This window comes from Zychaea mexicana (genome assembly GCF_025766255.1).
Source record: "Zychaea mexicana strain RSA 1403 chromosome Unknown BDB00scaffold_46, whole genome shotgun sequence".
NCBI lineage: Eukaryota > Fungi > Mucoromycota > Mucoromycetes > Mucorales > Lichtheimiaceae > Zychaea > Zychaea mexicana.
Window position 1 is genome coordinate 193,699 of NW_026516709.1, and position 23,324 is coordinate 217,022.

A 23,324-nucleotide genomic window follows, 5' to 3' on the forward strand; every position below is an offset into this window, starting at 1 on the left:
GCATGAAAGGAGGTTTACGTTGTGTGCAACGACGAACCACTACCTATACTGCTTTCGCCTTCTTTTTGGTTTTCTTTTCCTTATACACCTATCATTCAAAGCTACCACACTCTTTTCTTTAATCAAGTTTTAAACATGGTCCCAAGTATTTAACTAGTATGTGATAGACTGACCCATGCTTGACAAGTCAAATTAAACCATGCAACTCTCGAGCAAACGTTTGAAACACAGCAACGCTTTGTTTCTTTTTTTAGCTACAGCACGTACATCACACATCACGCACGCAAAGTCAACCGATTCGCGACGGTCTACAGGATTTTTCCTAATGATTGGCGGGGCTTTTTTTCCCATCATGGCGGGGCTTTTTTTTCACTTTGTCGTTGGGGGTGTTTGTGATTGGCGGTGTGATTTTCGTGAATGGCAGGAGGAAAAAAATACAATGGCGGCCGAGTTACAGGTTGATGGCAGAATAATAAATTCATAATGGCGGCCGTAATTTCAGGTTGATGGCAGAATAGTAAATCCATAATGGCGGTTGGGTAATTATGGTAATCGTTTTGCCTTCTTTTTCTCAGCATGACAGTTAATGATTTTCGACAACTCTATATTTTATTAAAAAAAACATATATATATATATGAAAAAAAAAGTAAAAGGAAAAAATATAGAAGGGCAGTAAAAAAACATATAAAATATGAAAAAAAACTACAGCATCTTCTCTCCTTCTATACACCTAGGCACAAACGTAAGGGAGTGGCGAATCCATCCTTGGCAATCTTGGGCGGTGACTTCATGGGCGGAGTTGATGATGCGCGGCAGCAAGGTGTCGTCTGTGGTCAGTAAATGGCGTTTGACACCTGCCTTGAGCTTTGACCGAAATTCCTCAATTGGATTGAGGAATGGGCTGTAGGGCGGGAGAAAGAGGATCTCGAATCCTTGCTTGGCAATGGCATCCCGAACTTCATCAGTCTTGTGGATAGCGGCATTATCCAATACCAAGGTCCTTCCACCCATACCATTTTCGGTGAGCACCTTCATCATCACTTCCAAAAATTCGATAAAATGCTCCGCCCGAGTGCCGATTTTGCCCATCACCTTTTCTTCACCGTCACGCGTCTTGCGTTTCTTGGAAGCGACAACCGCTTGAGGTCTCCGGAGACTCAAGTTGATTACACCTTCACCAGTGATGGCACCCAAGATCGTAATATTGACCCCACGCGACTTAGAAACCAAGGCCTTGGCGGGCTCACCTCGTCTCGATCGACCAAAGTTACGCTTGATGTGCATGTTGAAGCCAGCCTCATCAATAAAGACGCATTTGTGGTAATTAATGCCACTGGCTTCAAATGCGTGTGCCCAGTTGATCCGGGAAGCGATCGTTTCATCGGAGTTGCGGTACTCAGAGATCCATTCCAACTTCTTCATAGTAAGCCCGCATTTGCTAACAAGGTGCTTCTGGAGGCCACTTTGAGTGATGCTGATGCCGAATCGATCAACAAGCGATTGCTGTGCTTCTTTGAGGGTCGCATCTGACTTGGTATCGTTATACGCCTGGAGAAATGCTGTGTGTTCGGGTGTCAAGGTTGGTGGAGGACCGGGAGATTTACCCATTGTACTTGGGAGATATGGCTCACCGTCGACAAATCGTTTCCAGTATCGCTGTGCGGTTCGTTCAGGGATCAACAAGTCGCGCCCAGCCTCTGCAGCGTTTAAAGTGACATTTTGGATTCTATCGATCAATTGGATAATTTCTGGATCTCGATACACTCGATGAGCTCCTATAGGAATTAAGAGTTTTGGATTAGATATCAGAAGCAACTAGAGGTTTAATGTTATTAAGTAAGGTTTAGTAATAGTAAGTAGCATACTTTTTGGGATGACAGGCTCTTTTGGAGGGTTTTTGCGAGGTCTTCCCCTTCCCTTTTTCACTGATTCCGTTTGGTTTTCTGCGGCTTCAGTACCAGGCGAAGTGGACGTTGGAGGATCGATTACCTTGGATGTAGAAATTTCCTGTGAATTACCAACCATTAATTAATAAAATATATAGAATACATATCATGTTCTACAGAATTATTGACCAATATATTTTGTAAGTACCTGCGATGTAGTTTTTATCTTGGTCATCGATACAAGGGAGTGTACACCACCAGTATGGCCACTAAATTCATCGGATACGATTTGGTACACGTCGTCTACTTCCATCTCCTCTTCATGCATATCAACGTCAGTATTGTATGGTAGCGTTAAATTTTTGATGGATAACATGGTGATAGTTGATGTAAAAAATCGAGTGATAATAATACTGTATGGACAAGTACAATAAATAAAATGATTCATACTTTTCAATTCTGTGAATTTGTTATTGAACAGAACTTGTAAGGTAACACCAAATGGGACAAAAAACAGTAGTTTTTTTAAATCCATTAGATCAACTCGCAATAATGTCACCCATGTTAAACCCACTAAGCAAGATACAGTTTGTAGCTAATTATAAAAAGTATCCCACCATTGTTACATAAAGCAAGTATTTGTTTAGAGACAACCAGCAGAGAAAAAATATTTATTAATAAAAAAAAGCTACGGATGTTGTAAAGCTGCCTCCAGAATACCATCATTAACCTTCGTCAAGAAGTGGTTACTCTTGGGAGCACGGGGCCGTTTGGGTGGTGGTGGCATGTGGGGGCGGTAGATGCGGATGAGTCTTGATGCCGTTCCCTTCGGCATCTTCACCTTGGCGCCGGCTTGCTCGATTGTAAGCCCATCCCAAAAATAGGCGCGCAGCACCACTACGACCTCGTCTTAATTGTACCCGCGGCGGGGTGCTCGTTGCCGTCTTCGTGGTGGTGATGGCGATGATGGGGCAGAGGAGGCAGAGGAGGATGGAGACCGCGATGCTGATGATGATGATGATGATGGTGATGTTGTAGTGTCTTCTTCAAAGTCATCAAAAGGAAGAGCCTTGCTCAATTCCTGAGTATTGTATACATCGAGACTGCCTTACATGTCCACGTCTAATTCAAACTGCATGAGGTCGAGGGAGGAGTCGTTTGTAGAAATGATATCGGACATGATTAATAGTAAATTTAGAATGAGTTATTACAAGCAATGGATTTGAATCATCGGTTTATATACTTTTCTGTTCCGTACCTACAGATATATATAATTAAGCAATCCACAATGGTATCTACAACAGATGACAACATTCCATTATAACGCATAGACTTGAAGTTTCAACATAGAGTATATATGAATGCTACACCAGATGGGACAAAAAAATCACAGCAAAGCATAATTACGTGTATGTGTGAAGATCTAGTAAGAAGTATAATGCAGTGTTGCACGAACTGGGACGGCATAAAGTAATAGCGGAGGGTGATTCCATTCCATCTTATGTGGTTCCATTCCATTGTTTGAATAAGAAAATAAAATATAACAGCAAAGCATAGTAGCGTGTATGCGTGAGGATCTACCAAGAAGTATAATGAAGCGTTGCACGAAGTGGGACAAAAAACCGACAGCAAAGTATAATTACGTGTATGTGTGAGGATCTAGTAAGAAGTATAATGGAGTGTTGCACGAACTGGGACGGCATAAAGTAATAGCGGAGGGTGATTGCATTCCATTTCGTGCAACGCTTTATACTTCTTACTAGATCCTCGCTGTGGTTTTTTTTGTCCCATTTCGTGCAACGCTTCATTATACTTCTTGCTAGATCTTCATATGGATACAAGCTATTAAACTTTGCTGTGATTTTTTTTGTCCCATTTCGTGCAACACTTCGTTATATTTTATTTTCATATACAGATAATGGAATGAAATCACCTTCCGTACTTTATACCGCCCCATTTCGTGCAACATTTCATTATGCTTCTTGCTAGATCTTCATGTGGATACTCTACCCTATTCTTCTACAGTACTGTAGGTTTGCAAGGATCATATCTTACCTGAAAATTTCTGATTATAAACTTTCTTTTTACTCTATCTGTCTGAATTCTCACTACGTAGTCCTTTCCAGCATGGCAAGCATTGTCCTTTCTCATATAGAAATACGTGAAGCTGTCAATGTCAGTGAGGGAGAAGACCCTTACATTGGTATGTTTATATAATCGAAGATTATATCCTTTGGCCACTATTCTAATGCTTTAATAGAGGAATTTATAAGAACCTTAGATGCAATGCGGCTGGAAGAAGATTACGAACCAGTCGACGAGCTCCCCTGTGTTAAGGCAGTTCAAGATCTAGTGCAACTGGTGGAACAGCTCCAAGAAGAAATCACAACACTGACAACTGTCAAAAAACGAACATATACTAAATGGAACAAGGATGATGAAGAAATCAAGAAAGCAATTAAAGATTGTGCCCTTGAAAGACGCGACTACGGTAGAACCAAAGTTCCAGCAGCTACAATGCATCGCTGGGTTATGCAATTTATCGATACTGAGGAAGGTCAAGCAGTTTTGCGAGAGCATCATTTGAAAACCAAATAAATGCATTTCTTTTGTCAAAAAATAATTTTTTTTCTTCATACAGTAGTCTGTCTCTTTATTTTTGTGAATCATCACAAATACTGGATAAGATAACCTTACAAACATCTATTACTGGATCTTTTTGGTGGTGTCACAAACCAGCAATATAGTTTAACGGCATATGCGTAAGAAAACTAAGCCGTTTGTAACTATTTTGTATCCCGAAAGCATGTGGTTACATAAGAGAAAACCATAAACTATTTAAACCAAAGACAAGTCTATTTTCCGAATGTATAAATCACTCTATCTTTTTCGTAACAATGAACAACAACAACAACAACATCTCCTTTACAAAATTTCTGGAATTTGAATTGTGGGATGAATCCATGTTGGAACCATTCGATCCGAGTAAGTTCAACTAAACATTACTATCAAAAAACAGCGCGTTACTCATCTATTTCCATTATATATAGCTACACCTACGGATATTCTTCCGGAAGAAGACCTGGGCAACCTGGTTTACCTTGTAGTTGACAAAATGGAAACCAGTACGTCCCAAACACATTTTACCATTATTCAAAAGATGCGTGCAACTTGTTAATTTTTAGTTTACTGATGTAACAAAAACATATCTTCTGTCTAGGTCAACTGGTCCATAATCAAGGTAGCCAGGAAGACCAGGTCAGCAACAACAATTATGGGGTTAACAGAACCTTTCATACTGACTCCAAACAAGCATACTTGATCCACCTCTACTTTAATATGGGGTGGTCAATACGAAAGGCAGCGGAGGAAGCAAAGATCCCGAAATCAACAGCACAAAGATACATAAAAAATAAAAAAAATAAAAAAAATAAATAAATAAGCTTTCTTGGAAAAAATTACTTTGACTGGTTTGAGTCATAGATAAATGGTGGTGGTATGAGTGAGTAGGACTATAGGAATATTCAGGGACAAAATGGTTGTAGATAGCAATAATGATCAATTAAAAATATGATATAACATCTAGTCTTACTATTTTTATATATTCCTGTAACCATAGATTTATATTGTGGTATGAGTGTGGGTGTGGGTGTGAGTGACATGTGAGATTGAGCTTGGGTTACATTTTAAAAACATATAAAGCAGCATACCTGCAATGGCAAGAATTGTTTCACTCATTCTCAAAGATGTCGCTTAATCTCTGGCGTTACTTCATTACGTCGTATCACATCGTCACAGCTCTGCAAATAAAAGGTATTACATCTATTCTTATTAATCTTATTTATTCTTCTTTTGTTTATACTTCTATTATAGAGCGCCATCAAACAGATCTCGAATATCGCGTATACTTCGACAAAGAACTATATTTCCTACTAGATGAAATAGATGGAGAGGAGCTGCTGGATGTAATCTGGCGACGACCAGTCAAGCTGCCAGTGAAGACCAAAGAACCGTTCACCGAGTTTTGGCCGAATGGAATGAAGTCCGCTGGACATTGCTTCTAATGCAGGATCGGCTTTTGTGGATTGAAGAAATTTTCGCAAGATTGAAGTTTCTCTTGTGATGTGAAGTACCTCTTGTATTGTAAATAAAACCTTTTACATACACATGATCATTATTTTTCGTTTGCGATATCTTTTTTTGCGATTCTTTTATGGTTCTCAGAGCATCTATGTTGCTATATAAGGGTGATGTGCTAATCATCTAGTAGAAACTTGCCACTCCTATTATCATGTCTCATACATCTTCCCATGTTTGTGATGTATTTAATGAGATGAACTGCTTTAGTATCTAATGTCATTTTTTAAAAATGATGCCGCTAATGATATAATTCAAACCGCCATTATGAATTTACTATTCTGCCATCAACCTGAAATTACGGCCGCCATTATGAATTTATTATTCTGCCATCAACCTGTAATTCGGCCGCCATTGTATTTTTTTCCTCCTGCCATTCACGAAAATCACACCGCCAATCACAAACACCCCCAACGACAAAGTGAAAAAAAAGCCCCGCCATGATGGGAAAAAAAGCCCCGCCAATCATTAGGAAAAATCCTGTATACAGTCATTTCAGAAAGAAAAGTCGCTGATTTTGAGTTTGAAGTCGTGCAAAAAAAAAATTGTGCGTTCAAAAATGATATCGATTGATCCAAAAATAAAGTCATGCTCATGCGTCACGAACTTCGTTTATTTTTACTTGTCGCTTAAGTAGTAATCCAATAAAATTCTTGGCATTAAATTGTTCTCTATTTACAATTTATTTTACAGATATTGAAGATGAGTATGCAATTTTATTATGAAGATGGACAGGGGCATATTGTTGATGAACATGGCGTTCAGCCGATGGATCTAGTTGTAGATGAGGAGTTGTATGCTATTGAAACAATAAGTTCCCGTACTCAATTCTTAATGAATAAACCTCCAGAAAGACAATCTAATCCCGTTATACTTCCAACTGCGGATGAAAGAAACTGTGATGTTGATATGGAATTATGCAATAAGCGACGCTATACGGTTTACTCTGATGAAGACAAGACTAGATTTTTTCATTTATTTTTCAGCAAATGCTTGAATGCTTCTGCTGCTGCGAGACAATTGGGGATTCATATCCGGGCAGCACAGAGATGGGTAAAACGTTATTACGAAGACCCAGAAAGCATTTTCGAAAAAAAGAAAAAATCAGGGCGACGTCGTATTCTTGGGAATGAGCATAAGCAATTTCTTTTAGATTACATTGATGAGAATCCTTCTGCCGTTGTCAATGAAGTGGTGGAAAGTTTGAAACAAAACTATGAGGATCTCAACGTTTCTCGTAGTACTGTTTATAACTTCATGACAAATAAGTGTAATCTGTCTATTAAGCAAGCACAGTTCCATCCTGTGGAAAGGAACAGTAAGGAAAAGATTCAGCAAAGATATGACTGGGTTCAAAAGTGGCAGCAAACTGACCTGGATTTCACAACAAATTGTGTCTTTCTTGATGAATCCGCCTTTCACATTAATTTGAAACGGGGTATGGCTTGGTCAAAGAAAGGCACTCCTGCAGTAGTTACAGTGCCAATGACTAAAGCAAAAGCAACATCTACTTTAGGTGCAATTTCTGCCACAGGTTTAATTAATGTTAGTTTGCGAGTTCCGAAGCGTATCAAGAAGAGAAAGCTCGGGTGTGAGACTGATGGTTATAGCATTGGAACAGTAACAGGACATTATCTGAGTTTTTTAAAAGCTACTCTTGATGAAATGGACAAGTATCCAGAAATGAAAGGACATTATCTTGTCATGGATAATGCCCCTATTCATAGCTCAACTGACATAGGAAAATATATTCACTCTCGAGGATACCGGTATGCTTACCTTCCTCCGTATTCTCCTGAACTCAATCCAATTGAATAATTTTGGTCAGTTGTCAAGAGTAAAGTTAAACGAAATAAATTCCTGGAAAAAGAATCATTAATGACAAGAATTAGTGAGGCATGCGATAGCTTATATTTAAGTGATTTCAAAGGCTTTGTTTCTCATTCTGCTAAATGTTTCGGTAAATGTCTCAACAAGGAGAGATTATAAAAACACAAAATGCAAAAAACAAAACAAAACAAAACAAAAAAAAAAAAAAAAAAAAAAAACAGGGTCAGTAACCTGACCCAGGACGAAAGACTGCACAAATTTGAGCAACAAGCAAATGGAATGATGTCTTATGGTATGAATGACGACGTATTTATTTAAACAGCCTTTTAAGATTGGGAGTGTATGGTGACGGTGGGGGTAAATGTGGTATATTTACGAGTATGGACGAAATGCTCAAGATTTTTCGTCAAATGGATGGCGATCCGCAGTGATACCAGTATGAATGTGATAGAACTGGCCATTATCCATGGCAGCCCAGCCATATTCGTCAGGCTCCAAGTCGGTGTGGCAAGGGGGAGACGGCACAGATGATACAGGGGCCGTGGTTGCAGCACCAAACAAGTTAGCCGGAAGAACAGCTAATGATACTTGGTCTCGTGGAGGGTTGTAAAAGGTTGGTCGCATGGACGACAGACAAGAGTTGGCGTCAAGACAATCATCCGGATCGACGTGGCGGCTCATGGCCGAATCCTTGCGACAATCCAGTAAATCCATGGATTTTTTGATCATGAGGGCATTTCGTTCCAAGTCAAACACCATGGAAATGAGCATGACAAATTCGTTTTTGAATACCTGCAGCGATGCCAAGTTTCTTGGAAAGTGGATTTTTGATTCATGCAATGCCAAATAAAGACCAGCCTTAGCAATGTGAACTGTGCCAGTATGCGCACTGGCACCATTGGTGTGCATGTACCAGGACAAGACTGGCTTTTTCATGTGACGTTTCAGGATGTGCTGCAGGATAGCATCGAGATTGTCCTTGGCCTCGCGCATAAGTTTGCAAATGTCATGGCACAATTTGGATGCGTCACCCGCCTTTGCAGCTTCGAGAGCAAGCAGGTCGTGTTCATTTTGGCGCGAATCAAACAATAGCCGCAAGTCCACCTTGAATCCAACTCGGGCGTCACTGTAGGAGCGCTTGCGACAAACAATGCCTTGGGCCGGACTAGACTCTCCAATTTTCATGCGCAACACACCATGAATATCAATCAATGACTTGAGGATGGGTGCCCAAACTTGCGTGATGAAATCATACTCTGTCACGCGGGCCGAGTTATTAGGGTTGAGCAGAAATGCGTTGGTGTCAACGATCTTGATCAACGTGACCAGTGCTGCAAGCAGTCGTTCTGTGTCAAGGCAGCTTGTTTTGATTTGCTGAATGTACAAGATGGCCTTCTTGACATTGTGTTCCTTTTCGATTAGTGACACGACAATGTCATATGTTTGATTCACCAAGGCAGGGAGATGATATTGCTTGCGACTTCGCTTGTCAACTAGGGGACTAGACACTTGCTCCAGCTCGTCCTTAGTACAGTCCAAGAATTCCATAGTCAAGTCTGTTTTTGTCAAATCCAAGATGGAAGACAACCCACAGGCCATCCAATGCAATTCTTGGTCTGATAGGGGCATGTCGTTCTTCCACTTGCAGTAGATACTGATTGCTTTTTGCTTGATAATCGTGCCAAGGGTCGAATCTTTGAAAGCTACACCATCGGCCTCAGTCATTGTCATGTATTCGGCACATTCTTCCAATACACCTTGCTGTTGCTGCATTGGCTCTTGCTTGACGGTCGTGGTAGCACCAGTTGGCTGCGACGGATCACGGTTCTCCTTGTCAACAGCATCCATGAGTTTGTCGAGCTCCTTTCCAAACTTTTCTGCACCCAGTTGCGAGAGTTTGACACCGTTCACAGTACCCAGGTCCAAGGCACGCTGTTTTTGCTATTTCAGAGTCCATGCAAAATCAAATGTTGCGGTAATCTTCTTGAGTTTGTAATGGGCGATCAGCTGGTGGCAATAAGATACCAACTGGAACTAGTTCTTTCGATTCAATGCCATGGTGTTAATGGATTGAATAAGTGTGCCTTTGACCGTCTTAGTGTCCTTAACACACAAACTTGTCACCTTCCACAGCTCATCTACTACTTTAGAGCTTGACTACTAGTAGTAGTTTTCATTTAAAACTATTGGTTAACAATTATTTAAGGTTTGAGATTTATTCTAATAGTTGAGAATTTTTTTAAAAATAAATTTATATATGTATAAAAAGATATTATAAAATATTATTTATTAGAAAAAAAAATAAAAATTCATTTTGATTTAAAAGAAAAATAATATATCAAAAAGGAAAATAAAAAACAATATGGTTGCCTTCAATGATTTTCTTCCAATTAATCTCATCAATCTAAGGATTAATTTATGTCATGAGTTAAATATGTTTATGTAATTAGAATTTGAAGATTTTATTAAAAAAAATATGCTTGAAAAAATCCAAAAAAAAATTAATTCAAAAGTTTAAGATATTTTTTCTAATGATTATTGTCTATATATATCTATGCATAATAGTTTTTGCACATATAAATTTAAAAAAGGAAAATATAAAGGTAAGTTTTGTAGTAAGAAAATTAAAACAAATTTGCCAGATGATAAAAAGGATTATATGTGTTGCAAACATAGCAAATTACATATTCCTAAAAAAAAGTATAAACAGGATGTAGTAAATAAAATCAGTAAGATATATAATGAGAGGGAAAATAAAAATAAAAAAAGAAAAAAGATAAAATGAAGATTATTCTTGGAAACCCTTTATTATTTTCCTTTTCAGAAATTCTTCCATAATTTAATTTTTTACATGTTATTTATTATCAAAATATTATATAGGTAGAGTATCTCTTTTTATATATTAGAATACCTTTTAAATAATTATATATATTATAATCTTTAAAAATATATGTCCTTATTTATTTTAATTATGAAAATTTTATACTTTTTGGAAATTCTAATATAAACTCTCAAACATCAGCATAATGATTAACCCTCTTTGTCAATGTCCGCCCATTCATCTGCAGAGAGTGTGTTGAAAAGCAAAGGAATCTTGAAAATTTTGCATTCTTCCTTAGTAATGTTGAATGGCTTTGGTAAGCCGTGTGGAATGGGAGACATTTGTAATTTTACAGCACTTGGTGTACCAAAGGAAGCAAAAAAAAAAAAAAAAGAAGGTGGGAAGAAGATTGTGCACCTTCCTGGTGTTCACTTTTATTTGACTGGCCAATGACAAGCCTTCATTTTCTTGGCTCACTGTGATTTTTTTTCCATGGATTCCATGGAATATTTTTTTCTTCTTCTTTCAGCTTCTCCTTCAACACAGTTGTGTGGCCATGCAATAGTATTTCTTCCCTCGCTTGGAGATGGAAGCTATGAGATGAAGAAGGAAACTGCAAGGTTTTTTACATGGGTTGTTTCTAAGCTCTGTCCGCACGTCGCACATTGTTACGAGGTCCTCTCCCTTGAACGACCAACACACAGCTGGTTCCAAAAGCAATATTTTCTCTTGAGTATGGGCTGACGCATAGGCAGGTTGATTGCCCTAAGGTCAGAGGGAAAAAGAGAAAAGTTTAGCATAATTGTACCAATCAGGGACTCCTTCGTGGCCAACTGACATGTAGTATCTCCACTGCGGTACATTGCAACATTGCTTTGTGGAACGTACAGGTTTGATATCGCCTACTTTATAACTTATTGACCTGCCTTTTTTTCATGTTAGAATGTGCTTCCCGCATCTATTTCCGCTTGTTTTGTTGTTCTTGGGTGGATTACTGTGTACAAAGCTGGTCAACTGGTTGGTATTTTAAAACAATGACGGCCTCTTTCTATTTATATTTTGAGCTCAAGTTATGCTGGAGTCTTAAAGGTGCACCTCCTACACCCATTGCGAATTGCCTGCCATTCATTTGATGAAAGAGTTGTGAACCTTTTGTCCATATGCATAAATATACCAAATGTATCCCCCTCCTCTCTACCCCTCCCCTCGCTCATTAAGCTAAAAAAGGTGTTTAAATAGGCCTTCATTCTGTGAAAAATTTTCTGCTGGCCTAGCATTCTCGTTTTATAAAATAAAGAAAAATTAGCGACAGGTAAAAATAAACAAAGCCTGTGACATGTGATCACGACTCTATTGCTGAACCAGGCGACTTCATTGTTGAACACGCACGACTTTAAACTCAAAACCAGCGACTTTACTTTCTGAAATGACTGTACTTTCTTTAGCTTGCTCTTTTTCTTTCTTCCCTCGATGCCCGTTTTTGGAGGAGCTCCTCAATGCCAGCGATGCCACAAATGTAAGTGCTCCACTAACGTATTGGTGCCATTTAACGATAATATATATACGCAGACGGTAATATGCTCACGCAAACTTTTTACTACTATCATTATTATAGCGGTCTATATGGCTGAACAGGTATATTTTTTTTTTTTAAAACTGGAGCAACAAAAAGATAAAAGGAAGTGCTTTTCATATTAATTAGACATGAACGATAGGTCATTGGGCCCGGTGGTGCTTACCATCGTAGTTGTTTGACTTGCAAGGTAAATAGAAACGATTACCGCCGATTTACTATATAACTTGGATGGGCCCCCCAATGAGTATACTCGACTGTAGAAGCTAAATGTTTGACTGTGTCGTTGTTTTTTTAGGAATGTAACAAACGTCTCGATTCCACTACGTTGACAGAGCGGGATAATGAGGTATATGCAAGGCTTATTAACATGTTTTGAACAAGGAACCCATCCTCGTCTTTGCTATGCTTATTGACGTTGATCTTTATTTGCATGTAGGCATACTGCAAAGTTTGTTACAACCGTAAATGGGGACCAAAGGGATATGGATTTGGTATGTGACAAATTTGTCTAGTACGATTGCTGCATTACGTTTAGTGATACTGATATGTTTTCGGATCGAGTATAGCTTCTGGTGCAGCATTTTTGAGCACAGAGGATAAAATGCCTAAAGATATTTTGGAAGAACAAGGCCAGTCATCCTCGTCCAACTCTCCACACTTGCCACCACGTCCTCAACAACAAGCATCCCCTCCACCACAACCTGTTGCAACTACAACAACACGTCCACAGCCGGAATCATCGCCGACTGTACCGATGAGCTCGTTCTGGTCGTCTCGGCAACCACAACAACAACAACAAGGCGGTATTCCAGGCACCAAACCTCCAGCACCTACCAAACCACTGGTGCCAAGCAGCACCAAACCTTCGGTCGTCAAGCCAGCTTATCCTTCGTCACCTTCTTCTTCATCATCACCATCACCTGCTGCTGCATCGCCGGCACTACCCAACCGACCCTCACCAGCAACACCACCACGTCCACAACAACCATCGATTGCCACCAAACCTACCTATCTTAATACAAGCTACGTACCCAAAAAAGTCAACATCAACATTCAGAACGACACGTGTACAAAGTGCGGGAAGGCTGTTTATGCTGCTGAGCTGGTAAATGGAAAAAGTTGTCCACTCCTCTTGACATTGTATATTCCTCCATCTAATCGTAACCATAATTTTGTTAGGCAATGGGAGCAGGAAACAAATATCACAAGTTTTGCTTAAAGTGTACCGAATGTGGCAAGTTATTGAGTTCAACAAACATGGTTGATAAGGATTTCGATTTGTATTGTCGTGGCTGTTACGCCAAACTCCATGGGCCCAAGGTAGTGAATGTTGATATTATGACGGGAAAGAGAGTGAGCGAGGGCGGAGATGTTTGTAGTTACTTGTATTCATGATTGTTATTATTTTTACAGGGATTTGGATACGGAAACTTGCTTTCGACAGAAGGATCTACTCGATAGATGGATTCGGAGTGTGGTATATATATGATTGTAACTTTACAAGATGCTGTTGTGTGTGGTACATTGGGGTCTAGAAGGGGGTCTGTGATTGTTGTTCATTAAAAAATCAAAAAACATCGCTTGAACGGATTTGGTTCCAAGTATCGACGCGATATATGGGTGGTTGACCAGGAGTACGTGAGGATGATGGGATCGACTCTACCACAGTGCGATGGAAATCGTCCTTGATTGCTTTCAACAGTCGCTGATTATCTCCAATGACAATACCAGTGTTTGCGTCCACTAATAACAAAACATAAGGGAGAGTGTAAATATAGCTTTTACGAGTGTGTTTCCGCTCTGCCACTCGCCTCTTCCTTTCGACTTTTACTGCCTACTTACCCAATGGAAGAACATCGCCTGGCGAATCACCAATGTAAACAATAGGCATATCTTGAGGAATTTCGTGCTTGATACGTTGTACCACCCGCCTTTTATCATACGATGTCAGCACCTCTTGTTGGATTTCACCTGTTGCCTTGCCTTGGTCATCATACACAAGATCATTGGAACAGATTTGATCATATGACAATTCTAAATAAGGTTCCAGAAAGCCACGGATCCAGTCCTTGGACCAGTTGACAGAAACGATCCGTAAACAATCATTGCCATTGTTATTTTTGATCGAAACCAATGTGTCCAATGCATCAGGTCTTAGATAAGATGTTGATAGTTTCTGTCCATGGTCAAATATTTGTTGTCGTGTAAGGCCTTGGAAAACTTTGCGGGTGTGGATTCTTGCCAAGGATGCTTCTTCAGCTGCTCGAAAAGCCTTGATCCGTTCTTCCGGTGCTGTTGTGTTTGTTGGAAATTGTTCTTTAATCCGATTATAGTCTTCCATGTATGTATCGATAAAATAGTGCCATGGGAGTGAACTGCCGTGATAGTCCAGCCCGAATTGGCCAAGTAATGGAGTTGTTTCTGTGGTCGTGATGGTTTCGTCAAAATCAACAAGAATCATGGGTGTCCTTGACGAGTTGGCATTCGCTGCTGTTGCTCCTGCTGATGTTGTTGTCATGCGTCTGGCAGTTTTAACAGTGTTGGTGATGATGGGAAAGGAGCGTCGTATTAAGCTTGATGGCGAAAATGGAAGAATTGTCATGAAACAGTGTCAACAGCACAAAATGCGCGTGTCGCGCAGATTCGGGCAAGGCAGCGGGAGAAAAAATCTGACACGGACCACGAATCAGTAAGAACGTCCGGCGTACTGTGCCGATTTGCGCAGCATCAAAGATTAGCTCAAAAAGGCAGGCGACGTACGTTTCCTTTCCCTTTTCTTTATTTTTTTTTGATTCTTAACTACACGTCTCACACTAGCACAACACCTCTTATATACAACACTTTACCGCGCACACAAAAAAATGGATCATGCTGCACAGAATGCGCAAGGGGACGATATGCCCGAACCCAAGCGTAAGCGTCTTGCACAAGCATGCGATGTGTGTCGACGAAAAAAGGTCAGTGCGGTTGTGAACTGAATTGAACTGGTCCCCATGAACAACCTTTTTTTTTCCAAACTCGTGCTTACATTTATCACCATTATGCGGATCTAAAAAAGATTAAATGCGACGGCGCGAGACCAACGTGTGGCAACTGTGAGAAATTGGGCAGACAATGTACATACAATCCAAACGTCAAAAAACGCGGTCCACGACAAGGTTATATTGAAATGCTAGAAAAACGGTTGGACAAAATGGAGAAAATGCTTTCGCGTGCCAGTGAAGGAAGTGGCGGTGACGACACTGATAATACACCACCGGTTGAGACTGAGCGTTCTTCAGCAACCACTGCACCTCTTAATGGAAATCACCGTTCCAATAGTAGTAACCAAGCAACAGCAACAACAATGGGGTCAGTAGACGAAGGTAGCAATGTCCAACACCACCATGACCGAACGACTTCAACTGCTCCTGCAAGCTCATACACTTCACCGACTCAACAACGACAGCAGCAGCAACAGCAACAACAGCTGGAACAACAGCAACAACAAGCATGTGCAAATACGGCAATAGCAGTTGCTAACTTGAATACCGACAACAGTCTTTACAGCAAATGCTCAAATTTACCCTGCATGAATATCGTCATACATCTTGTCGAGCTTTACTTTGAAAACATATACTTTTACACACCCATCTTTGATCGAGAAACACTGATGCGTGATGTTCGAGAACAACGATGTTCCGAGTTTTTGACTCTAAGCATTTTGGCTGTATCGGCTAGGTAAAAATTCATTGATTTGATGGGACCAATTGATACGGGTGGGGGAGGCTTTTTCTAGTCCGATTGGAAGGTGCTAGATGTATATGTTTGGATTAGTGATTGATTTGTCATCCACCCTTTGTAACGAATTTGATGCCAGGTTCTCCGAACGACCGGATGTGCGTGAGGATCCACCATGGCATTCGGGCGAAAAATATGCATCAAAAGCCCGAGATCTTTTGTTGACTGCAATCGACACGCCGTGTTTGTCAAACGTTCAGGCTCTTATTTTACTGACGCTGCATGAATATGGCTGTGCAAGAGGTCCAAGGTAAAATAAATTTCCGTGTTATCGTCGTGGTTGATGTCGTACCTTATCTCTAGCTCCATTTTGTAACCTCAACCCCCCCCCCACCTTACTTATTTTTATGTAGGAGCTGGATGTATTCAGGAATGGCAATCAGGTATACATATTTCGTGTAAAGTAGGAGATAAAGAAATGACGTGCTTAACTGGATATCATGTGTAGAATGGCGATGGAACTCGGGTTGAACAAGGAACCTGATTTGGAGGAAAACTCGGGCAAAAACATGTCAACCAATCGATGGACTGAACAAGAAGTGCAGCGACGGGTGTTTTGGTCTGTTTTTAGCCTGGACAAGTGAGTAGCAATAGGTAATTTTCATCGCATTTATCCATTTCCTTACTAACCATTGTTTTATCCCCAAAAAAATGAAGATTTTTGAGCGCGTCAACGGGCCGACCGGGCGTTTTACAGGAGGAAGATTGTGAAGTATTGTTACCGTCAGACGAAGACGGATGGTCCAAAGGACAATTCTACACCGAAACCGTGAATGGCAATCGTGTCGTAGTATTCAATGTGCGTGCTCTACAAGATAGCAATTTGCTTGGCATCTCCACAGCCATTGATCCGCCTATACCACCAGCTAACAACAAGGATGACACCAACAACCGACTCGGTTCGCTTGCAGAAATGAATTATGGTGCCTCGTTGTTGGGACGCGTGACGACCTTTATCAACCGTGGCAGCAGCCGTGAGCGCAAAATGTTCACCAGTCGAGGTCCTGATCCAGATTTTATCAAGTTGGATCAACAAATTGATGCTTGGTATGATCGGTTGCCAGCGGATCTAAAGAAAGCACCGGCGGATATCGAACGGTATCTGCAAGAACATCCTATGGATGCATGTCGTCATTTGCTGGTGAGTTTTTGTCGGAGGCAATCCTCTTTATTATGATGTTTGTTGCACAAGGGGCTCATCGCGTCCAATGATAGATTCGAGTCATGTACAACACGTTGGTCATCTTATTGCACCGACCAGCACTTGCACTCATGGATACCATGAATTCAAACGTCGTTCAACAGAATCTGAAAGACTTTTTCAACAAGAGCGCCGAGAAATGTCTTGGTGCGGTTGACGTAGTGACTGAAATCGTCAGTGCAATTAAACATGATACACTCGTCGTTTCACCCTTCATGACCTATTTGACATACACCGTGGCTACGATTGTCGTGAACAATGCGTTTTTTGCAAAACCAGAGGACGCGAAAAAGGCTCGATCTGCTCTTACAGAACATTTTGCCTTGTTACAGGTATGGATCTATTCTAACTTTCTAATCAAAAAGTCCCAAGAAAAACTTAAATTGATGCCCGTTTTGATAATAATTATAGACCGTACGATCTTATTGGGCCATGGCAGACAAACTGTATTTCATGATTCGCGATCTCTACGCTATGCACAGCAATTATATGCGACAAAAGCAAGCATCTATGAAGAATACGCAAAACGAACATTGGCAACAACATCAACAACAACGTATGGTAACAGCTGAATCTTCAGTAAGGGAACAATGGCCCACGAATTTGCAACAAGGTGGTTGTATTCAACAACAGCAATCATCAACGGCAGCGGTAGCAGTAGCAGCTGCTGCAACAGCAATAGCAGAGCAACAACAACAACAACAACCAATACCAGCACCGAATCCTTTTTCATCGTTTGACGTGACTCAAATGGAAGATATGCCTTTACGCGGCATGTCATTGGCTGATTTAGCATTATCAACCAGTGATGGCGCATCACGGACCAACTGGCTCTTGGGTGGCGACAATTCAAAGAACCTTGCTGCATCGATGCAAGCACTAGGTCGGATACCAAATCAAAACATTTTTCAAGTGAGTCCCAACCACCAGACAACGACCCCTCCTTTTCCTACTACAACATCGGCTGAGCATGAGCATCAGCCTTGGCCGTATGATTTCTCTACGCCAGCCATGCAACCACCGCAGCACCAGCACCAGCAACCTCCATCAGTAGCAGCAGCAGCAGCAGCAGCAGCAGTACCACCAGTACATGATACGGCACCAAACAATACCCGGCCTACTTGAACAAAAATCTGTAATCCTGCTGTAAAGTAAAAAGCCTATCACGATAGCAACACATTTGAAAACAGAATGTATACACACATTATTATCATGTAAATCCTTCTCTCTATTAAGTCTGCCCCTTCTCCTCGCATTTTTGTATATCCTTTCTACTCTCTTTTTCTCATGCCCGATCAAATGTCTACTGTTTCCCATTCGCATACTTATTTTTGTCGTTCTAAAAATTTTATCAATGAAACTAGTAGTCTTATAAGTTGTTTTTTTCTTTTGCTACTATATATATGCTACAACTCCACTCTCTTCTTCCCTGTCCAACACGTTTGGCATCCAAAGGAATAAAACCAATAATGTTCGATAGATCAAATTCTAGTTATTAATCAAAAATGAAGTGCAACTTACGTATGGAAGTAAATAATATATACTTGACATTATATACACAGTAGGGCCATAAATATATAGGATGGGTTCGCGAGACGGATATACATATGCTTCCGAACCATATATTCTGTGAAGTCCTTTGTAGATATGACCCCAAAACTATTACACAGAGTCGAAAGATACTGATAATAGGATTATATTGTTTGTGTTGCATACGCGGTGATCATACACGTCAGAGAACGCACTGGTAACTACATTACCATTAGTTTTCTTTGTGTGCGTGAGGCTGATAAGTGGCATAATTAGCCAATCCGTGAAATCTTGCTTCAATGCAAACTATCTTTTGGTATCCGCAACAATTTTGAACACGTGATACGTATATGTTTCGAAGCCAGTTGTTTTCCGGCTCTTCATTGTATACGTAGCATAAAGGTAATGCATATGCCACCTTGCCACCAATCAATGCACCAGTCGTGAATGGAATTACTGCTGGGAGAAATCTTGTAGTGAAGAAGCTGCTCGTCCCCAACACACTTGCTGTGGCATCTAAAGACAAGATATAGTAAAAATTAAGCGGATCGTAATTTATATTAAAAGGGACTATATATTAAGCTAAGTAGGACGTAATGCACAGTAAACGGTGCTCTTAACGAATATAAAAAGCAACTGCAAAAGAGCAGGATTTTTCTCTCGGGCTTTATTATAACATCATTAATTCGGCAACGACAAGTAGTCTGCAAAGAGACGATCAGAGACACAATGTGTATTTTGCTGTGGAAATATCATAGGCGAAAATTCGCTACGTCTCTCTTGTTTTTTTTTACTACATAACGAAGGCTATGAACGCGTACGCACAAACCCACACAAACGACAAGCATAACGGACGTAAATCAGCAGGAAGCAAAGGTAGTCTAGGAATGAGGAATCCAGGAAGAGCGCAACGCAGATCTTTCTTTTTTGGATAGTGACGAAATGATGCGGGTGTCAAACTTTGAACGTTCCAACAGCTTTCCCCTGAAACGAAAACTATGCGCATTGTGACGCAACGATTTGGCTAATTGACTTCGCACTCGAAATGCACAAAGGGATGGCGAGTGAACAAGGTGATCAATGGAGCAACGAATTACGCGCAAAAGTGGTAAAAGTTGGAAAAAGTCATCGTTTGTAGTGTTATTCTTCTTATCGTCCCAATCGATCTTGAACGCTGCTTTAAAAGAACGTAGAACCGCACAAAAACAAACGAACCGATTTACTTTATCAGCAGCAATGAAAAACAATGAAGGATGAATCGATTTCACTGGCAGCAGCGGATACTTATTATGAGCGGGTCAACTTATCAGCAGCAGCACATACTTAAGATGGAGGATAGAACTTTAGCAGTAGCGTAAACTGGGATGGAGGATGGAGGGAGGAGGTTACACGGCGTGGTTCAGAGAACTGTTGGCGGATAGCGAAGATGGTAAAGCAACAGTTGACGAGCACGGTTAAGCATAGAAGATACCGGGTCTTTATTATATACTGCAGCGATGGGGGCACCTTTTTCCGCACACACATAACATTACGTACAACACACACAGTCAAAAGACAATATTAAAGTACTGTGGATTTGTCTGTGAACTACGCTATATACACACGCTGTTTGTCTTGTTGGGTGAAGGAATGTAAACTGGCTGTTGGGTGGATGGTGTTTTGAATGTTCACTGATGGTGAATTGTCTACCTTGTCAGTCACGTCTATTTCCGTCATCTTATTGCTCGCAGAAAAGCATTTCTTCCGTGAATCTACTTGCTCATTCGCATTCGTGTCTTTGTTTTCGCTTGACACGGTGCCGTGCACGGCCCCACTCACAAACAAGCGCCGATACCATCGGAGGGTACAGCTCCGCATGGTGAGAGACACGTACCACTACCGCCGCAGCACATTTGTTTAGATGACCACCAAGCACACCCCCTTTCCTTTCCTTTTGTGATAGTCCCTTTGAGCCATATGCTAAAAGCCATACTATTAAGCAAAAGCCAATGAAAATCCATGGAACTTGGTGGAACTTTTTAAAGTCCCGAGCGTGACAGTCAAAAAACGTCTATATAAAGCGAGCAGTTTCGCTTTTCCTTTCTTTTTTTTTTCTTCACTTTAGTTCGTTTTGGAAAGGCGTTGGGCTGTATGCGCGGGAGTCACTGTCCGTGCTATGATCAGTTCCGTGCCAGTGCTGGCGATTGTTTAGAGTCTTCTGATGATTGGATGGGCTCAGTGGTCCGCCATGAAGAGATGACTGCAATGTACCAGTGCGGGTCAGTGGAGGGTGAGGAACGAACAGATTATTATTACTATTATTTATTACACACATTATTACACACAAATAAGAAAATGATAAACAAAATAAAACAATCTTTTTCTTTTTCGCACTCTTCTCATAAATGTTTTACCGCTTCATTTTATTTTTTGCTTTGCCTTTTTTTCATGTGCTTGACAAGTTCCTTATTTTTTTTTGCCCACCCACAGTTCCGTGCTAAACAAAGCGGAGAACAATGACAGACGACAGTAACACGATCACAACGCGCTTTATCACACTTTGACACGCGTTTTCACTTTCTGTGTTCGCCTAAATTGCTTGTTACCGCAGATATGGTGCGACCCTTCTTGTGAAAAGGGGTTATTTTATAAGAGGCAACACCAAAGCATACGCCAACAGGCATGTATAACTGCCAGATCTTAAAATTGGAAAGTCTGTTTTCAGCTGCTCGTCTCTCTCTCTCTCTCTTTTCCTGAACGTAGCTTATCACAACAGGATCATTTTGTCATTTTAATTTTCACCTGATTCAGACGTAGAAAATTGCGCCTTTTTTCAAAGCGTGATTCTTGAACCAAACGTCACTTCCAAGAGGCGACAAGAAGGCGATAAAGCTTGCGCATTGACCGTGCAAATAGCTCTTATGCATGTTGACCGCGTTGTAAACTCTGTGGTCTGCTCAAATTTGTATCCTTTGAGTAGATCGATGATGACGTCTGTATTATATTTGTAGTTTGATGTTAGTGAGTGGTTCTTATGTCAGTGTGCTAAGAAAACATTAAACGGAAACAAAGAATCGGCAGTGCTAAGGTCAATAGAAAAGAGTAGATCTCGCTTGCACACTTTGATTTATGTATAGATACCTGCTTAGTAGAATTACTGAAGTTTGAAGGGCGCAAATGAACGACTTCAATCCAACAAGCCATCTACGAAAGGAGCCATCTTGCTCGCCTTTTCCTATTTCTTCTTCTTCCAAATGAACTTGCACCTGGTGAATATGTGATTCCATTACTTATCATTGCTGTCTGGATTCTTCTTGTTGTTTTGCTTTTTGATTGAGCTATCATCGCTACCATCTGATAATTTATAAATTTGATCATATAGAAGCTTGGCACATTATTAACAATCATCAGGAAAAATATGACACGTCTTTACACCACGGTAAATATTCTAGTGATATATGGTTGAATTTCGTTAAACGTGGTTGATTTTGTTAAGGTGAAAATAGCAATTTCACCCATATCCACCAATAATAACTTTACCGATATTCACCAGCCTTCATTACTAGTAATTCACCAGAAGTAACCCAAATCAACCCAAATTAAGCGCATCAATTATAACTCATAAAGACCTCCTCACATGAACTACGTTTTATTCTTTTGCGAACTTACCACACTAAACCTTATCACTACCACACCTTTACTACATGCGGCTCTTCTTTCTCAAAGGCGTGTCATCGTCGCTGCTTTCTTGTGTACATTGTGGTTGAATTTCTTTCTGTTACTATGACGTTCTTACGACGTTTTTTACCGCCACGTCCACGCCCTGCTCTTCGATTGCTTGATGTTCATAATTATTTTGTCGCTCTTCCTTCCCGATGCTGTCCGTCTTGTACAGATCTATGATAAACAGTGTAAATGAAATGTACATACATTATGGACTCCTTCTTATGCCTTGAATATACAAACTTTTCGATGATTTCTTACATCTGAAGCAATCCACTACGAATGAAACGGAGGCTTTTGGGTTTCTCGCCTGGCTGAAATAAGCGTGGACGACATTTATCAAGATCGTCCCACGTTTCACAGAACGATGCTATCTCTTTCTGTTGTCAAACGAGGGCGGTACACATGGTGCTGGCGATATAACTTTATATCTTTCCAGTGCGATACGTCAATATTCCGTTGACTTGTTAAAAAACAAATATAAGTAATGGCGTATCATTTTTGAGACGCCATTTCCTTGCGTTCTTCGAGCGACGGGATCATTTTGAGCTTCAATGTCACAGACCAACTGTTCCAGAAGATTCATTGTATTCCAGTCGCTGGGAGCAACAGTGCGTAGCTAACCTAAAACGATCTCCTTTGCACTTGTTTCCACTGAGGAATTAACGTCAGCCGTTGACTGGAAATTCTGCACGTCAACGGGGCAGGTGACGTTGTAGCCTGTTGTGTCAAAAAAAAATAACACAATGAATAACGTTTTTCACATTGCCACGCGTATCAAATCTATACATACGGCATTCTGTTCGCCGCAAGATCATTTTTGTCTGTTCTTCGACAGTCAGCTGCCCAAAATTACCGCA

General features: G+C 40.5%; 6 protein-coding genes across 6 annotated transcripts; 3 read left to right on the forward strand and 3 right to left on the reverse strand.

Annotated features, from left to right (window-relative positions):
* Positions 1-8,247: 8,247 nt before the first annotated feature.
* Positions 8,248-9,702, reverse strand: BDB00DRAFT_873302 (uncharacterized protein; the record flags this gene model as incomplete). The annotated part of the gene is made up of 1 exon (XM_053127072.1): positions 8,248-9,702. One exon carries the CDS (start codon positions 9,700-9,702, stop codon positions 8,248-8,250), a length of 1,455 nt encoding a protein of 484 aa, XP_052978806.1.
* A 2,371-nt stretch (positions 9,703-12,073) lies between these two features.
* Positions 12,074-13,995, forward strand: BDB00DRAFT_827878 (uncharacterized protein). Its single transcript, XM_053123817.1, has 8 exons — positions 12,074-12,191; positions 12,291-12,310; positions 12,391-12,438; positions 12,547-12,597; positions 12,688-12,742; positions 12,818-13,356; positions 13,431-13,571; positions 13,665-13,995. Exons 1-8 carry the CDS (start codon positions 12,146-12,148, stop codon positions 13,710-13,712), a joined length of 948 nt encoding a protein of 315 aa, XP_052978807.1. The 5' UTR covers positions 12,074-12,145; the 3' UTR covers positions 13,713-13,995.
* BDB00DRAFT_765257 (HAD-like domain-containing protein) lies at positions 13,819-14,712 on the reverse strand (the record flags this gene model as incomplete). Its single annotated transcript, XM_053119502.1, has 2 exons — positions 13,819-13,994; positions 14,094-14,712. 2 exons carry the CDS (start codon positions 14,710-14,712, stop codon positions 13,819-13,821), a joined length of 795 nt encoding a protein of 264 aa, XP_052978808.1.
* Positions 14,713-14,825: 113 nt separating this feature from the next.
* On the forward strand, positions 14,826-16,779 carry BDB00DRAFT_429859 (uncharacterized protein). The gene is made up of 7 exons (XM_053117362.1): positions 14,826-15,007; positions 15,131-15,208; positions 15,310-15,971; positions 16,111-16,281; positions 16,402-16,414; positions 16,480-16,590; positions 16,689-16,779. Exons 2-6 carry the CDS (start codon positions 15,149-15,151, stop codon positions 16,513-16,515), a joined length of 942 nt encoding a protein of 313 aa, XP_052978809.1. The 5' UTR covers positions 14,826-15,007; positions 15,131-15,148; the 3' UTR covers positions 16,516-16,590; positions 16,689-16,779.
* BDB00DRAFT_429874 (uncharacterized protein) lies at positions 16,173-18,438 on the forward strand. Its single transcript, XM_053117363.1, has 5 exons — positions 16,173-16,281; positions 16,385-16,611; positions 16,689-17,172; positions 17,247-17,564; positions 17,644-18,438. The coding sequence occupies exons 2-5, from the start codon at positions 16,472-16,474 to the stop codon at positions 18,355-18,357; spliced, it is 1,656 nt and encodes a 551-aa protein (XP_052978810.1). The 5' UTR covers positions 16,173-16,281; positions 16,385-16,471; the 3' UTR covers positions 18,358-18,438.
* Positions 18,439-20,292: 1,854 nt separating this feature from the next.
* On the reverse strand, positions 20,293-20,621 carry BDB00DRAFT_827896 (uncharacterized protein; the record flags this gene model as incomplete). Its single annotated transcript, XM_053123818.1, has 1 exon — positions 20,293-20,621. A coding segment is annotated over one exon (267 nt), but the record flags the coding sequence as incomplete, so codon positions are not given.
* Positions 20,622-23,324: the final 2,703 nt, after the last annotated feature.

What these genes read in the sequence shown, in the direction of transcription:
- BDB00DRAFT_429874 (XM_053117363.1), top strand. Translation starts at nt 16,472, where the DNA reads ATGTGTAGAATGGCGATGGAACTCGGGTTGAACAAGGAACCTGATTTG. An exon ending in TCTGTTTTTAGCCTGGACAA is followed by an intron (nt 16,612 to 16,688) that starts GTGAGTAGCAAT and finishes AAAAAAATGAAG; the next exon opens with ATTTTTGAGCGCGTCAACGG. An exon ending in AACATTTTGCCTTGTTACAG is followed by an intron (nt 17,565 to 17,643) that starts GTATGGATCTAT and finishes TAATAATTATAG; the next exon opens with ACCGTACGATCTTATTGGGC.
- BDB00DRAFT_827878 (XM_053123817.1), top strand. Translation starts at nt 12,146, where the DNA reads ATGCCCGTTTTTGGAGGAGCTCCTCAATGCCAGCGATGCCACAAAT. An exon ending in ATGCCAGCGATGCCACAAAT is followed by an intron (nt 12,192 to 12,290) that starts GTAAGTGCTCCA and finishes TCATTATTATAG; the next exon opens with CGGTCTATATGGCTGAACAG. An exon ending in CCAAACTCCATGGGCCCAAG is followed by an intron (nt 13,572 to 13,664) that starts GTAGTGAATGTT and finishes TTATTTTTACAG; the next exon opens with GGATTTGGATACGGAAACTT.
- BDB00DRAFT_429859 (XM_053117362.1), top strand. Translation starts at nt 15,149, where the DNA reads ATGCCCGAACCCAAGCGTAAGCGTCTTGCACAAGCATGCGATGTGTGT. An exon ending in ATGTGTGTCGACGAAAAAAG is followed by an intron (nt 15,209 to 15,309) that starts GTCAGTGCGGTT and finishes GATCTAAAAAAG; the next exon opens with ATTAAATGCGACGGCGCGAG. An exon ending in ATTTTGGCTGTATCGGCTAG is followed by an intron (nt 15,972 to 16,110) that starts GTAAAAATTCAT and finishes ATTTGATGCCAG; the next exon opens with GTTCTCCGAACGACCGGATG.